The following is an 18,361-nucleotide window of genomic DNA, read 5'->3' on the forward strand; positions in this document are numbered from 1 at the left end:
ATGGAAATGCTTTCTATAGTAGAGATCTTCAATTGCTAAATCAGGAGACATGTGATATCATAGTATTCCATTATTCCTGGGAAGTGTCACTGGGATTAGGTGGTGACCAGTGGATTTTTCCTTTGTAAAAATAGTTTTCTTTTTGTATTTAGCAAATAAATTTGGGGTGGTTCTTGGCAACTTCCAACTACCCAGTTCTCTACAACTTTCTAACTAATGATTTTAGTATCCATTGATAATCCTTCCCTAAATCAGTTAAGCTCATTCACATAATTTCAATAGTAATTTAATATTACAGGGTTTTCTTCTTTTACGTTTATATATGTTTCTAATATTGAGTATCTTCTTAATTACAGTAATAGTAATCTTTGCTTTATCCTACTTTATTGAAGAATTCAAAAAATAACAGTATTCCAGGAAATACCCTTAATACAGATCTTTATTATTCCTAGCAAATTTATAACAAAATCTTTATTTTAATTTTACAAATCAAAAACTTGTAAAATGTTAAAAAAAAAAGGTACTATTTATTGAATGTGTTTTTGAAATATAGATTTTAGTTATAAAATTTCAGTGAGGACAAGCTTATATATTAATAAATTTACTGATGAGGTAATTAAGCATTCATTAATAAACGTGCACCATTTCTTTTTTTTTAATTTTTGTTTTAATGTTTATTTTTGAGATAGAGACAGAGCATGAGCAGGGGAGGGGCAGAGAGGGAGACATGGAATATCAGCTCAGAGCCCGACATGGGGCTAGAACTCACGGACCATGAGATCATGACCTGAGCCGAAGTCAGATGGCCAACTGACTGAGCCACCCAGGCGCCCATAAACTTGCATCATTTCTAAAATCTAGCTTGTGTTAAACTGTGATTTGTGTACAACTTGCATTGTGTACAAGTTTTTTACTATTGTAAATAAAACCTATATTTTAATATCCGTATATAAAAATCACTATGTAACCTCTTAAATGAAAAGGTTTTCAGAATATTTAGTATATTCTGAATTTTTCTATAGATGCATAAATTTTGGGAGAAATATCTATTAATGTAATTGTAGTACCTATGTATTACATAAAAATAGATGTATATAATATGAAATTATTTGAGTCCACACAGTTTCAAATTCCCATTTGTTGATATTCATTTCAAAAAGAAATCAGTACTCCAATTAATAATAAAACTATTGAGTGAAGTTTAAGATTTTATTGAACTATTTTTTCCCTTTGAACTATTCTAGTAAGATTATGAAATCAGTTTCTGAACACAGGTTCAGAAGTTAATTGGAATTTTTTTTCTCATTTATGTTACCACTTGACATATAGTTAGGTTCATTGGTTTCCATAGTTTCAATTTGGGGTTGTTGGGTGTTTTTTTACCTTTTTGGTTTAATTTGGTTTTTTTGAATATTTAAATATAATGGTACAAAAGTCAAAATTATGTAAAAATGTACTCAGCAGTCATATTTACATTCATCTGTTTCTCCACCCAATCCCATAAGTAACCATTATTATTGGTTTCTGGGTTATCTTTCCAAAGTTTCTTTTTGTGAAAATAATGAAATACTCCTACATATTTTTAACTTCCTTTTTAAACAAAAACTAACATATACTGTTCTACCCCTTGCTTTTTTAATATATCCTGATGATCATTCCACAGTAGTTCACAGAGATCTTCCTCATTCTTAATGACTACATGGTACTGTGTTGTTCGGGTGAATCATGATCTTTGATTTTTAACATTTATTCATTTTTGAGAGAGAGAAAGAAGGGGAGGGGCAGAGAGAGAGGGAGATACAGAATCCAAAGAGGCTCAAGGCTTCAAGCTGTCAGTACAGAGCCTGATGCAGGGCTCGAACCTGCGAACTGTGAGACCATGACCTGAGCCAAAGTCAGACACTCAACCGACTGAGCCACCCAGACGCTCCATGATCTCTGATTTTTAAATTGTCCTCTATTGATGGATTTTTTTTCAATCATTTGCTATTCCAAATAATGTTGCAGTATAGAACCTTGTATCATATGTTGTTTTGATTTTATGAAACTGCATCTTAGAGGAAATTTTTATTAGTATACTCATTAGCACATGACATAATTTTGCGTATGTAATTTTGTCATATTTGCCAAATTCTCCTCTCTCACAGTTGTAATCAGAGATGAGCAGGATATGAGAATACCCGTTTCTCCATATGTTTGTCATGAGTATATTGTCAAACTTAAGGATCTGATGGTAGTTTTAATTTATCCTTTGATGAATGAAAACCAGCATTTTTCATATGTTTAGGATTGATTTTACTTTCCTGTTCTCTGAACTGTCTCTTCATATTTTTTGCTTTTTGGTTTTGGCCTTTTTTCTCTTAGTTGTTAGAAGCTCTTTCTGTAGTTGAGAGATTAACCCTTTGAGATATAAGTTGCAAACATTTGTTCTGGTTTGTCACTTGACTTAAGTTATGATGAATCTTTTCAGCTTTTTGACTGTATAGTTTCTTTTCCTGTATTTGAATTCATCGAATTTTTCCTTTAAAGCTTCTGGCTTTTAAGTTATAATTAGAAATGCTTTCCATACACCCAATAATAAAGAAATTTACACATTTTCTTCTATTACTTATATGGCTTCATTTTTCTACTTTTAGAGCTCTGGTTCATTAGTATTTTATTCTGTTATATGATGTAAAGTATAAATCTGATTTAATGTTTTTCCAAATGACCATACACTTTTTTAATATTATGTTTACTGTGTTTTATTATGTTCTCTTCATTATGGTTTTTACGTTCTATTCTATGGGGTTTTTAGGTTACTCATGCACCAATATCACCCTTTAAATTATGTAGACTTTATAATATGTTTTAATATCTGATAGGGCTGCCCTCCCTCCCCAGTTCTTTTGTGGATTTTGTTTATTTTTCATGTAAACTTTAGATTCAAATTCTATAGCTCTAGAAAAAAAGGATAGGTATTTTTACTGAAGAGAATTGACATCTTTATGATGTTTAGTCATCTTACCTGAGAACATGTGATATTGTTCCATTTATTCAAGTCTGTGTTTTTCTTACAAGAGTGCTTTTTTAAAAGCTGTTTATTACAGAAAATTCAAATGTACACAGAAATAAAAATAATAGTGTAATAAACCCCCACATATTATTTCCCAGCTTCAGTAATGAGTATCATATTTAATAGCTGGAATTCTTGACTTATAAGCAAGGTTCATTTCATGACTATGTTTATCTGACTTCAAAGGGCAGTGTTGGTCTGGTCAGTGTTATTCACAGAAGAGTTTCTAGGTGAACTGCAATGGTTATCACATTTATATAGTCTCTGAGAAATTTTTTTTAAAGGTAAAGAGCTATTGATCTTTGAACTTTTTTATGTAGTATTTAATGTTTCAGATAGTAATTTGTAACAAATAAAAAAAAATCCTATTCCCTATCAAAGTATAATACTTAAAAATAATTAGAAATTTAGACTGAACATGTGTCATAGATTTTAGTTCAGTTCATTAAGTAACGAGAGGACCAGTAAGATGGTAAAACTGGCTTTATGTATTTGAGGAACTTGAGTTTATATAGTGCTTCTTTAAAAAAAAAAGTATTAGAACAAGATTGCTAGGTTAGAAACAAAACTGGTTAATGTCTTATAGATTAACTTTGGGTTATCTTTTCTACTGGGCAGAAATCATTTGCCCATCTACCAGATACAAATTTGTAGGCTAATATATAACTTCCCAGAGTCTGGGTTTTTAATTAATAGTAAGTAACTAAGTCAAAATTGTTTATTCATCTAGAAAATTAAATAATCCTTAGGTAGACCTGTTAAAACAAAGTTGTCAAACTACAGTCCATGGGTCAAGTCTGGCCTGGCCTTTGTTTTCATAAAGTTTCTTTGGAATGCAGCCATGGTCACCTTACTCAGTATCTGTGGGTGCTTTTGTACCATAACGGTAGAGTTGAATAGTTGCCACAGACTAGTGGTGCCCAGAGACTAAAATATTTATTCTTCGGCCCTTTACAGAAAATTTTACTGACTTCTATATTAAGCAGGCATTTCTGTACCTTATGAACCTTTTAATCCCCTTTCTGTATTTTTACTTTATGCTTGTACATCTTTCTCATTGGTGTAGCCACCTTGTGAGTTATCTTTGTATCTTTCCCTACAGTTTTGCCTTTTCTTCCTGCTCTGTATTTCGCTTTTTCCCTCCTCCTTCTCCTTAAAACTGTCTGTAATGTGGACTATTAATATATTTAAATTTGGTACTGGCAAAGTTTTATATTCTCTGTCCTTAATTTTTAATTTAGGTGAGTTCAAACTGCTATACGTTTGCCTCAAAATACAAACTAATTTGAGATATAAGATTTTTGTGAATTAATCTCTTTTTTTGTTGCCCACCTTTACCCTCCCCCCCCAGTTGTAGCTTTCACTGGAAGAAAAGTTCCTACAGTGCTTTAATTAATAAGCTAAAGGAGTGGGAAGAAACATGGGAATAAGAGGACTCTCTTAGTCCTAAACTTTGTTTTAGAATTAAAAAAAAATTTTTGTTTTAATGTTTGTTTATTTAAAAAAAATTTTTTTTTTTAACGTTTATTTATTTTTTTGGGACAGAGAGAGACAGAGCATGAACGGGGGAGGGGCAGAGAGAGAGGGAGACACAGAGTCAGAAACAGGCTCCAGGCTCTGAGCCATCAGCCCAGAGCCTGACGCGGGGCTCGAACTCCCGGACCGCGAGATCGTGACCTGGCTGAAGTCGGACGCTTAACCGACTGCGCCACCCAGGCGCCCCATAATGTTTGTTTATTTTAGAGAGAGAGAGAGCGCAAATGAGTGCAAGCGGGGGAGGAGCAGAGAGAGATGGAGACCCAGAAAACGAAGCAAGCTCAAGGCTCTGAGGTGTCAGCACAGAGCCCAATGGGGAGCTCAAACTCACAACCTGTGAGATCATGACCTGAGCCGAAGTTGGAAGTTTAACCAACTGAGCTACCCAGGCACCCCTAGAATTTTTTTTGTTTGTTGATTTTGAAAGAGAGAATCCTACCAAGCAGTCTCCACACTGTCAGCACAGAGCCCAACACGGGGCTCAGACTCAGGACCATGAGATCATGACCTGAGCTGAAATCACAAATTGGATGCTTAACTTATTGAGCCACCCAGGCGCCCCTAAAATATTTTTAAACATTTTTTTGATGGATAGTTTCATATAGGAAACTTTAAAGGACACCTTAAAGTAACAAGGAAGCTATAGATGGTTAACGCTTACAGGATATTGGCAATTGCATATATGATGATACAGTATGAAGACAATACAATTGCAGAGCAAGAGTCCCGCCCAGTAAATAACCTATTTTCCTATGGGTTTTTAAATCCAAACATGTATTTTTCTATTTAGAAAAGGTTACATTTAGTGTAGACATTCAAAGTGATACCTTTTTATTCTCACATCCTGTATGAAATCAGAAGTGTAGTGCTCAATTAAAAAATAATTTTACCACTTAGTAAAGAATATTTTTTCGTCTTCAAGATAAAGCAGAAGGAAAGAAAGAACAATACTGATACTTTATATGAAGTTGTGTGCTTGGAAAGTGAATCAGAAAGAGAGAGGAGGAAAACTACAGCCAGTCCCTCAATTCGCCTGCCACAGTCTGGATCTCAGAGTTCCATGATACCTTCTCCTCCAGAAGATGATGAAGAGGAAGGTAAATTGCAGGGAGACCTTAATTTCTATTTTGGGGTGGCAAACCATGCAAACCATTATCATTTTGTCAGGGAATTGATAATGTGACGTAGCATTTGGAATTCTTTCAATGCGTATGAGAGTGTACTATATGCAAAGGAGTATGGGAGATTCAAAAATGGTGAATATAGGACATTCTTTAAGATAATTGCATCAGTTTGGAAAAAATGAGATTTATGGTCAGTGCTTTTTTAAAGAGTCTGCCTATGCTATCTTAGTGTATTAGCACATTTTTAGAGCACATGTGACATAGATTCTACCTGAATACATGTTCCTATCTCTGCTGATTTATTTTACAGGGACAGTTTCATTTGCCAAAATGTGGCTTCCACACATGATCCTTTCACAAAATACATGTATTTAAATATACAAATTTATGTTTATACATTATTGGATTTCACACTGGTAAACTTTAGGAATCAACCTAATAGTAATAGTTTGGAGAACTCTTCTACCCTTAAACTCAGCAATAAAAGTAAAACCCACCATAAACTGAGAAAGACACTCTATTTTTATGAAACCAGAGAATGGTCAAATGCTGAATCTGAATGCTGTGCATTTTAAAGAGTATTTACCGGTTACAGAGAAATTTGGGCCCAACTGAAGGATAATATCGTGTCTAACATCTAGTTGTAATCTATAGCAGGCATACATTTTTCAGTATAACTGAGGAGTTCAGAGGACCTCCAGTGACAGTTGCTAACTAGGAGACATGAGGGCCAGTGGCGGACCATGAGAGAGGGAACACTAGAACACAAGCTCTGGGAAGGAAGAACGTGTATCTTTTTTTTGCCCACGCTGTTTCCCTAGTGTGTAACACCATTCCTGGTATGTAATAGATGCTCAGTAAATATTCGTGGAATGGGTACCCCTGCTGCGATCCATTCCTATAGTGAAAAACTAATGACAGGACCATGTTGCTGAAGAAAGCTGTGCAGACATGCCATCTTTTAATCCTCTAACATAATATATGGACCAAGGAGACCCATCCTGTTGTCATGTGTTTGCTCCCTGGAAAGAAATGTCCATGGTCCTGTAGAGAGGCTTCATATTCCATAGGACATTGGTGCTCCCAGGACTGGAAGCCAGCAGATATAAAGGAGAGGTGTTCAGAAGCAACATTCTGCATCTGAGGTTGCCTGCTCCCTTTCTACCCATACCCCTGCCTTTGGTACATGGAGTTGTAACCACATATTTCAGACTGCTGTCCACATATGTTGAAAGCATCCAAACCAGAAAAAGACAACTTGATAAGGCAGATATTCCTGATCTCTTTAAAGGAATTATCATCTCTTGTACCTCTTAGTACATTTTTTATAGCTACTATTCCCCAGAGAGTTGTATTATATTGATATTTGAATGAGTGGAGAATTACGTGAGACCTTAGAAAGTAGGGTGAATTCTGACAAAATAATGAAGTTGGGGAAGTTTATCTTCGTGCCCTTGAGCATTTATCTTTTCCTTATTGATCCTCCCATTTGTCCCAAAGGAGGTTTCACTTACACTCAGTCTGCGTCTTGCCTATCTTACCATCAAAACTGATGATAACGTCTAAGGCATTACAATGTACAGATGTTATAAGTATCATGGATTTCTGAGCTGTCACTAGTTGAGATGCAAATTCATGATGTAATCATTACAGGTATAAAGATCATTACAGGTATCATTACAGGTATAAACTTTGTTTAGGCAGGTTAGGCCAAAAATCTTAGAAATAGCATTGGTTGAGGACACATGTAAGCAAGTACCATTGTACTCAACAGTGGAAATGTAAATTGTAGAGCCATTCTGGAAGGCAATTTGTCAGTAAGTTACAGAATCCTTAAAATTATGCATTTTAGCCCAGGATCCACTTCTGGGCACATACCCAATGAAAGCAAGAGATATATTCATCCTGACACTATTTGTAGCAAAAAATGGAAAACTACCTAAGCGTCCAACAAAAGATTGATTAAGTAAATGTCTTAGTCCATGTTTCCCACCCGCCTCCCCCCCTTCATGATAACTTCTAAAAATTCTTTCACAGGCCTTCTTTATCAGTGTCCCTTTTTTTCACTGTCTTCCTATCTTATAGTCTTTAAATTCTTATTTGATTTTACTTTTCTTAATTACTAGAGTTCAGTTTGAAATGATTCATTTTGATCCTTTTTGATATTTTTGTGCTTTCTGTTATAAATTAATGTATGTCAGTGTAGAAAATTTAGTCATAAGAACATGGGGGAAAAGGGAAATAAACTATAACTCTGTTACTGAGAGACAGTAATTGTTAATGTCTTAGCATAATTTATTCCAGACTATTTTGATCATAACAAAGACTTATCAGCTCTTGATATTTTTACGTTATGTGGCATTTTGCCAGATTATTAATGTAAACACATGTCAATGTGTAATCACATTGTAAACATCATGTATCATAATTTATTTAGCCGCTCTCTGCTCTACTCCTGTTGGACACTTAGGTGGTTTGTAAATTTTTTTAACTGTTGTAAATAAGACTGGTACATATTTTCATAGATAAAGCTGTTTGCTTTGGAAAAGGAAAAAGAAGATACCATAATTTGAGTTTTACCATTTTATAATTAAATGGCTCTTTTCCTCAGTTGACATAATGTGGACCTCTATGGAAAGCTAAAGAAATAAGGAGATCACAGCAACATTCTACCTAGGACCATTTTCATTTTCTTTGTATTTACATTTATATGCTAAAAGAAATTATGACTTCATCCTCCCAGTAAAATCTTTCAAATTTGACTGTTATGTTTCCATTCATTCTTCTGACTAGCATAGCCACTTTTGTTATCCTTTTCTGTGTGTTTTATTAAAGATAATGATGAACCCCTCTTGAGTGGATTTGGTGATGTATCCAAAGAATGTGCAGGAAAAATTCTTGAAACATGGGGAGAACTGCTATCAAAATGGTAAGTTAGAATAGTTCTCCTTTTCATCTGTAATTCTCATTTTCTGGGTAGGATATATTCCCTTAACTACAGTATTCAATTTTGGAACTATTCAATTCTGGAACGTATCATAGAAACCAAAATATGAGGTTTGTATTCTGGAATCTCTGTTTTTAGCCGTTTTAAGGGTAAGTAGTGAATATCTGCAATCAACTTTCAGAATATCAGAAACCTAGTAAATTCTCATTGCTGCAGAAAATATTAATCCAGACACGGAATATATGAAAGGAATAAATCAAGAAAGATGGCCATTTTATTGATGCACTTAGGAACCACTGACAAAGATAATACACAACAATTAAGACAGTACACCTTTATCAGGGAAGTTTGGAGGATGCTTACACAATGCATAGAGCCACAGTAGAGGCCTCAGGTGGGATTTTTCCTTATCTGTGTTATGTACAGCAGAGTGTTTTGAATGTGCTGTATACATTGACTGCTCTAACAATTACTTTTCCTACGAACACTGGTAAGATTCAGGAATTTCTTGTCAAGAGAAATTCTGTGCTCAAGAGATAGCTTGACAACATTGTTAAGCACTATCCTGTAGACTGTCTGAAAAGGACACACTAATTTCAGGTATTTATTAATGACACCAGAGACACTCTGGTAAGTCACGTTGGTGAGACATTTATGTAGTTCCTTTTTCCTCTCTGTAGGATGCCAGTATATGCTGGGAAAAAAAGCTTCAAAAGTGATGTGAGCACTTCTCTAATTTCTGACTTTCTGGTTGTTAGAATTGTCATGTGAGTTCCCCGTGGGCCTGTTACTTTGGGGTCTGATTTTCTCAGAAAATTTAACTGTTGAAGCCTTTCACTCTGTTCTTAGAAAACCATGTTTCGGCATTTAAAAAATCTTCCGTGTCCTTAAGGAATGGGACTACAAATGGGCATCATCTGCTTCTAGCTCTCTCACATCTCTCATAGTGCGAGAGCTTTACACTTCTGGTGAAACGTGCTCCACATTGGGAAATGTCAAATGTGTACAGGAGGAGAATGCAAACCAAAGCATGGTTTGTCTTTACACAAGTGCTTTTAATAAATGAACTCTGCAAAAGCCCCCCTGGGATATAGTTCTCATTTATATTTGATATTCCTTTAGCAGTCAGGAGACAGACCTGCTGATGCTCTCGTCACAATTATATTTTCAGTTCAGTGAATTTGGAGTGTTTGGACTGCTGCTGGCAGGCATTTCATCTGAAGAAAAAGGTTTCTGCTCTAAAATAGAAATGTAATTGAATCTTGACATGGTTACATAACACTGTATTTAAAATCATTTAGATACAGCATTTAGACTCTAGGTTTTATTGGATGAACTCAGCAGCGTTTTATACAGTTGTTTGGAATTTGTTTTGTAACAAGTTTTGTTTCTTCAGTTTTTGAATTTTTTAAATTACGTCCTTGTCCCATTTCCTCAAATATATTAACTGAGTTTACATTTTTGTTTAGGGCGTTTAAAACTGTTTTTGCTGGTTTGGGTCATATCTTCAGAAATGATAATGCAGTCTTTTTCTTTAATTCATTTCATCACTTTTTTCCATCATAGGAAACATGGCGATATTGTGGAGTTTTAGAGCCTAGTAGACCTGGCTTCAAATCCAACCTCTTTTACTTCCAAGCTGTATGGTCTTGGGCAAGTCACTTAACTCTTCTGAGTCTCTTTCTTCATTTACAAAATACTCAAGTCTTTAAAATTGCCATTCAGGATTATTGTAAATTAAAAATAATGGATGTTGTACTGGTAACAATGGTAGTAAGAATTAATAAATTTACCATATGCCAGGCATTGTGCTAAGTTCCGTGTTTTATTTCAGTTACAACAACCTTATGAACTAGTATCCATTTATGCAGATGAGGAAACTGGCTCAGAGATTTAGTCAGCAATTTTAGTTAGTAAATGGCAGACCTAGAATTTTTAACACAGGCAAGTCTGATCCTAAAGCCTGTTTATTTAATTCTACATTAGATTTTAGTGGCAGTATTAGCAGCAGTACATTTGAGCTCTAACTCTCCAAGTTCATTTAAACGTGACTCTTAGTGCAGAAGATAACTAATGTTGGTATAAAATAGTATGTTGAGATAAAATTAATATGATCAATGACAAAATTATTCTGAAAATAATTTACCAATATAAATTAAGCTAGGGTTAGCAAATAAACCTAGGGTTAGGTTTATTGTTTCTGTAAAGGGCCAGGTCATATATATTTAGGCCATAGATACATATAGGTCATAAATATTAGGCTTTGTGGTGCAGTAATTTCTCTCACGACCACTCAACTCTGCTGTTATAGGGCAAAAGCAGTCATAGATGATACATAAACAAAAAAGGCTGTCTCCACAAAAGTTGATTTATAGAAACAGGCAGTGGGCCACATTTGGTGCACAGACCATAGTGCATCAGTCTTTAAATTAAGTAACAACTGCTTTTGTTCTTTCTACCCCCAACCCTTCAACTTTTATATAATTTTTTTTCCCAAGCAAAGACAAAACTATGTTGAATTGTCTATAGCTACTACATTAGGGTACTAGCATCACAGAATTAACCATTTTTAAACATACTGTGCCTTATTCTGTAGAATTCTAGGAACGTTTTGAGAAAAATCTGAGTCCTTTTTGTATTTTGAGAGTGGTCATTTTGTATCAGTAACTTACTGTTTAAATTTGATAGTCACAGGAGCCATTTCACATCAGAGTCCTGCTTTACTGACTCAGTATTGGTAGCTCTCAAATCACAAAGCAGCCATGATATCAGCGCATTCATAGGTCTTAGAGTTTGAGGACTACCTAAGTCATTTAATCAACTTCCCTGAACTTCTTTCTCCATCTGTAAAACTGGAGATACTAGCCACCTACCTCACATGGTGGTTGTGAGAATCGAATAAGATTTCATGCAAACCGCTTTGTAAATTGGTACCAACATTTCAAGATAAGTTTTATTTTCCCCACTTTGTAAATGAGATAAATGAACCTCAAAGACTTTAACAATTTATTTTGATGTTACAATAGGACAGTCAAAACTTCCTTATCCATCATAATCATTCAAAAATATTACTTGAAGCAAGGTATCACAAAAGCCGCTGAAAGTTTTATTTTTATATTTAAATATTTATTTTAACTTAGAATACTATTTTAACTTAGAACATATAAATATTTAATTCACTTGTGAATTTTGATGCAGGGTCAAGCCCTTATCTTTGGGTATGTGTCCAGTGATTAGAATTTTGCTGTGTTTTTATTATATAAGCCACAACCATAAAGCTATGGTTTCCAGTTTTGATTTTTTTAAATTCTTTTTTAATGTTTATTAATTTTTGACAGAGAGAGAGAGACAGAGCATGAGCGGGGGAGGGGCAGAGAGAGAGAGGGAGACACAGAATCCGAAGGAGGCTCCAGACTCTGAGCTGTGAACACAGAGCCTGATGCGGGGCTCAAACTCATAGACCGCGAGATCATGAGCTGAGCCAAAGTTGGATGCTCAACCGACTGAGCCACCCAGGCGCCCCTTGATTTTTATTAAAAAAATTTTTTTAAGTACAGCAGTAATTTAAAGATACTTACAAAACAGTCTAGCTGCACAATTCTTTCCTCCACCCAATCTTTTACAGTTATCTTGGCCACATCTAATTCAATACTTTTTTTCTTTATTAGTATGTTACCTTTATTAAGTCTTTAAAAACCTTTTAGTTTAGTTTTCATAAAAATAATACTCTTTAGGGGCTCCTGGCTGGTTCAGATGGTGGAATGCACAACTCTTGATCTTGGGGTTGTGAGTTTGAGCCCCACGTTGGGTGTAGAGAGTACTTAAAAACAAGATCTTAAAAAAGAAAAAAAAAACACTCTTTAGAGAATCTTTAATGTGCTTACAGATTATGGCTTTCTTTTTAGGCATCTCAATTTGAGTGTGAGACCAAAGCAGTTGTCGTCCTTAGTAAGAAGTGGTGTTCCTGAAGCTCTGCGAGGAGAAGTCTGGCAACTGCTAGCAGGTTGTCACAACAATGACCACCTGGTAGAAAAATACCGAATTCTCATTACAAAGGTAAGGGGCTGATAATTCAGCCTCAGCATTTAATCCTTTTAGAAATTTGTTATGAAAAGATTATTGTGGCTATTTGATTTCAATTTTATACAACAGCCCAAAAGTTGTTTCTAGTGTTGGCACAAAAAGAAAAGGAAAAAGGTTTTTCTTCCTTGACTGACTTCACCTTGGAGGCAGAGGATGGCCTCTGTTCATTGTGTATCTAAATCCTTTTCGTCCATAATTGCATGTTCAGTCAGATCATTTGTGCCATGCAATATGAAACACTGTTTTTTGTTTATTTTAATTGTTTTCACACTTCACAGAAATGTGCTTTTTCTAGGTAAGGCCTAGTTCTAGTTTCTACAATAGGAAGAACATGATTTTTGTTCTCTTATACTGGAGTCCCTTTTAGCTCATTCCTCTAAAATGAAGAATTCTCATTTTTTATAGTATTCCCTCTCAAGTTCATGCATTCCTTAAGGTTTTGCAAGCAAAACAACAAAAACTATTCTTGAACAGCATACAAGAATTTAATTTTCTTCAATATTAAGTGATGCTTCATGCCTTTGTGCCCATCTCATTGGTTTTAATTTTTGTTTTTATTTTCTCACACTCTTGAAGTATTTCTCTTTGGAAAGCAGTTTCTCCATTCCCAAACCTGGGTTATGAGTGAATTGCTCAGAACCCTGAATAATACCTAAGAATTTTTTAGTATGACAAAAGGTGGGACTTCTTTTAAAAATATATTAAAACCTTCGATGAATAATATCTCCATAAAACTCTTACTGTAAAAAATCTTATGGGGAAGAAAAACATTTGAACATGAAATTGGACCTCTTACCAGAAAATGACTTTTATTTGATGACAATATTCGTGTTCTTCTCATTTTATTTCTAGACAGATGTTTTTTCTTTCAAGAACTAATATTCTGATTTTTTTCCATTGTTGCTGTAACTATTCAAACAGCATTAATTGAGTGCCTGTCAAAACCACAGTACAGGAGCTAGGAGGTGAAACCTATTGATTGCCGAGTAATACTCCATTGTATATATATACCACATCTTCTTTATCTATTCATCAGTCGAAGGACATTTGGGCTCTTTCCATACTTTGGCTATTTTTGATAGCGCTCCTGTAAACACTGGGGTGCATGTGCCCCTTCAAAACAGCGTACCTGTATCCCTTGGATAAATACCTAGTAGTGCAGTTGCCAGGTCGTAGGGTAGTTCTATTTTTAATTTTTTGAGGAACCTCCATACTGTTTTCCAGAGTGGCTGCACCAGCTTGCATTCCCACCAACAATGCAAAAGAGATCCTCTTTCTCCACATCCTTGCCAACATCTGTTGTTGCATGAGTTGTTAATGTTAGCCATTCTGACAGGTGTGAGGTGGTATCTCATTGTGGCTTTATTTGTATTTTCCTGATGATGAGTGACGTTGAGCATTTTTTCACGTGTCGGTTGGCCATCTGGATGTCTTCTTTGGAGAAGTGTCCATTCATGTCTTTTGTCCGTTTCTTCACTGGATTATTTGTTTTTTTTGGGTGTTGAGTTTGATAAGTTCTTTACAGATTTTGGATAGTAACCCTTTATCTGATACATCGTTTGCAAATACCTCCTCCCATTCCATCAGTTGCCTTTTAGTTTTGCTGATTGTTTCCTTCGCTGTGCAGAAGCTTTTTATTTTGATGAGGTCCCGATAGTTCATTTTTGCTTGTTTCCCTTGCCTCCAGAGACTTGTTGAGTAAGAAGTTGCTGCAGCCAAGGTCAAAGAGGTTTTTGCCTGCTTTCTCTTCGAGCATTTTGATGGTTTCCTGTCTTACATTGAGGTCTTTCATCCATTTTTAGTTTATTTTTGTGTATGATGTAAGAAAGTGGTCCAGGTTCATTTTTCTGCATGTCCAGTTTTCCCAGCACCACTTGCTGAAGAGACTGTCTTTTTTCCATTGGATATTCTTTCCTGCTTTGTCAAAGATTAGTTGGCCATATGTTTATAGGTCTATTTCTGGGTTTCCTATTCTGTTCCATTGATCTGAGTGTCTGTTTCTGTGCCATAGTTTTGATTATTCTTAAACTTCATTTAAATGCAATCATACAATAATGCAGCTCATACCCGTTTGAGTGGGACTTCTTTTGTTCATCTAATTTGGGAGTGTATCAGGAGCCCATCTTTCTCTTTTTATTTTCATTTTTTTAATTGCAGAGAGTATTCCATTGCAGAAATAAAGCTCACTTGAAAAAAATCTATTCTGCTATTATAGGTATTTGGTTTTGCTTTGTTCTTTTCCAGTTTTAGCCATTGTGAACAAACCTGCTATGAACATTCTTGCATTTAGCAAATGTTATGGTGTGAATGTTTGTCTCCCTCAAAATTCATGTGGTGAAATTTAATTTCCAAAGTGATGGTATCAGAAGGTAGAGCCTTTGAGGGGCACCTGGGTGGCTCAGTATACTGAGTGTCCGACTCTTGGTTTTGACGTCAGGTTCCACACTAAGCATGGAGACTGAGATTCTCTCTCTCTCCTTCTGCCCGTCTCTCCCACTCACCTGTGTGTGCGCTCTCTCTCTCTCTCTCTCTCTCTCTCTCTCTCTCTCTTTAAAAAAACGTGGGGGCACCTGGGTGGCTCAGTCAGTTAAGCATCCGACTTCAGCTCAGGTCATGATCTTGCGGTTTGTGAGTTCAAGCATCCCATGTTGGGCTCTGTGCTGACAGCTCAGAGCCTGGAGCCTGCTTCTGATTCTGTGTCTCCCTCTCTGCCCCTCCCCTACTTGTGCTCTGTCTCTCTCTCAAAAATAAATTAACATTAAAGAAAACTTTTTTTAAATAAGAAATACTCTAAAAATTTTTTTTAAGATGGAGGAGGTAAAGCTTTTGAGAGGTGATTAGGTCATGAGGACAGAGCTCTCATGATAGCAAATAGTGCCCTTATGAAAGAAGCTCTAAAAAGATCCCTCACCAGCTTCCATCATTTGAGGGCACAGCAAGAAGTCACCAGTCTGCAGTGAAGGAAAGGGCCTTCATCAGATCCTGACCATGTTGGCACCCTGATCTTGGATTTCTAGCCTCCAAAACTGTAAGCAATAACTTTCTGCTGTTTTTAAGCCATCCTGTCTGTGGTATTTTGTTATGGCGGTCCAAATGGACTAAAAAAGCAAAGTTTATATATGTTAATATATGTATATAGACAATAATATTTACATGTATATATGTGTGTATATATATATATATATTTATATACTACTAATTCTAGGAGTTTTTAATTTATTCTGGACATGGGTTCTTTGCCAGGTATATGCTTCATGTTCTTAAATTTCGCATGTAATATTACTTTAGAGGTGTTTTGTTTTGTTTTGCTTCTTCATAGACTAAATTTATGGCAGGAAACAGTGACTAGATGTATAGAATGAAGCCCCCCAAAACATTACCTTGCAAATAGAATTGATGAACATCTTTGTCGTCACCTTGCTTTAATTATCAAGCTTGTCTTATAAGGGGATATATGTAGGGTTTTTCCCATGTGACTTTTATAATCCAGGGACAGGTTACCTTTCAGCAATAGAAAATACATAGGTATGTGTGTATTTTGAAGGTGTTTCTTATTTCTAAAAATTTTTTTTTTTAATTTTTTTTTCAACGTTTTTATTTATTTTTGGGACAGAGAGAGACAGAGCATGAACGGGGGAGGGGCAGAGAGAGAGGGAGACACAGAATCGGAAACAGGCTCCAGGCTCCGAGCCATTAGCCCAGAGCCCGACGCGGGGCTCGAACTCACGGACCGCGAGATAGTGACCTGGCTGAAGTTGGACGTTTAACCGACTGCGCCACCCAGGTGCCCCAAAAAATTTTTTTAATGTTTATTTATTTATTTTGAGAAAGAGAGAGAGAAAGAGAGCGTGCGTGTGCAAGCAGGAGAAGGGCAGAGAGAAAGGGAGACAGAATCCCAAGCAGGCTCCATACTGTCAGCACAGAGCCTGACATGGGGCTCTAACCCATGAACCATGAGATCATGACCTGAGCTGAAACCAAGAGTTGGACGCCTAAACGACTGAGCCACCCAGGCGCCCCAGGGTGTTTCTTATTTCTAAAAGCAGTGGAGTTTGAGGGCACTCTTCTCCCTTTTTTTTTTTTTTTAAGTTTTTTATTTTTTAGGTTTTAAGTTTTTTTAAAGTGAGAACTTCAGATTTTTTTTTTCATCTCAAGAAGGGAAAAATAGTAGTAGTAGCTGCCCTTTTTGAGCACATATGTCACATGCTGAATTAAACACTTTATAACCATTATGTCATAAATCCAAAGAAAATCCCTGTGAAGTGGTAATTACTATTTCCATTTTAGAAATGAAGAAACAGGTTCAGTGAAGCTTAGTAATTTGCTTATAATCATTCACATAGTAAATGATAGAGGCAGAATTTGAACTCAGAGATGACTCTAAAGCTGGTTCTTTTCCATTCTCCCTACTTGTCTATCCTTGAACTTAAAATTTTTTTTATACAGCCATGTATGTACTTACACAGAATTTCCTGTAGACACATGAACACATTTGTTTTTATGTGTAGTTTTTTATTCAGTTACTCTTCTGTTGGTAGGCATTTACTTTGCTTCCAGATTTTAGCCTCTAAATGATGTTTTACTAAACATACTTAAACACGTTCTAAATCTCTTCTTTTTATGGAAGAGTCTCAGGAGTGTGATTGCTGGATCAAAGGGTGACATGTTTTTTTAAGTGATTATTTAATTTTTATATTTAATTTACTTATGTCCAGCTTGATTTTCGAAAAGGCTGTTGCAGTTTATAGTTCACCAGCGGTGTAGCAAAGTACCTGTTAACCCATATCCCAAACAGTATTAGTTATCAGTAACTATTTAATTTTCTGCTGTCAGTGGATGTAAGTGATACCAGCATATCTTTAGTTTGCAGATCTCTGACTACTGGTAAATGTAAGCAATTTAGTCTTCTGTGAATTACCTCTTCATCTTTTTTAAACATATATTCTCAAAACCAGAGATGGAAGAAGATCACTTAGATAAGATAAAAATTATCAGGGTGCAAGTGTGGCTCAGTTGATTAAGCATCTGACTCTTGATTTCTGCTGAAGTCATGGTCAGCTCATGGGATCAAGCACAGAACCTGCTTGGGATTCTCTTTCTCTCCCTGTCTCTCTCTCTGTCCTTCCCCAGCTTGTGCTCACTCTCTCTCAAAATAAATAAATAAACTTAAAAAAAAATCATTTACCCAAAAAAAGAACTCTGTACTCTATTATGTTTATTAATCCTTTATCTTCTTTATAAATATCTCTCTAAAACTTTAATTCTTTATTGACTTTACTGATGGTTCCATGCCTTACAAAACATTTTCAATTTTTATGTAGAAAAGTGTGTCTTGGTTAAGGTCTCTCCTACCTCTGAGTCTGTAAATGCAATTTCTGAGATTTTCTTGCAAGATTTTTATTGTATACGTTATATATTTATATCTTTAATCCATCTGGAATTTATTTTTGTACATGGCATATGATAGCGGCCCAGTTTTACTTTCTCCCAGATGGATAACCAATTGTGCTACTCCCATTTTCCTGCTGGATAGAACTGCCATCATTGTTAGATCTTAAATTCTCATATATACTGGGATTGAGTTCTAGATTTTTCTGCTTATTGATCAGTTTGTGT

The 18,361-nt window shown here is 35.5% G+C and overlaps 1 protein-coding gene across 3 annotated transcripts in view; it reads left to right on the forward strand.

The window, feature by feature from the left end:
• Positions 1-18,361, forward strand: part of RABGAP1 (RAB GTPase activating protein 1) — a 170,456-nt gene that overhangs the window by 65,844 nt on the left and 86,251 nt on the right. For all 3 annotated transcript variants that reach the window (XR_005792690.1, XM_040482239.1, XM_040482241.1), the window contains 3 exons: positions 5,514-5,688; positions 8,551-8,644; positions 12,568-12,718. Coding sequence is in view for 2 of the 3 variants with exons in the window: in XM_040482239.1 (XP_040338173.1) it covers positions 5,514-5,688; positions 8,551-8,644; positions 12,568-12,718 (420 nt within the window). In the remaining variant the exon portion in view is untranslated. The remainder of the gene's footprint in view (positions 1-5,513; positions 5,689-8,550; positions 8,645-12,567; positions 12,719-18,361) is intronic.

The sequence above is a fragment of the Herpailurus yagouaroundi genome, unplaced genomic scaffold (genome assembly GCF_014898765.1).
Source record: "Herpailurus yagouaroundi ecotype Mexico unplaced genomic scaffold, PumYag 160, whole genome shotgun sequence".
Lineage (NCBI taxonomy): Eukaryota > Metazoa > Chordata > Mammalia > Carnivora > Felidae > Herpailurus > Herpailurus yagouaroundi.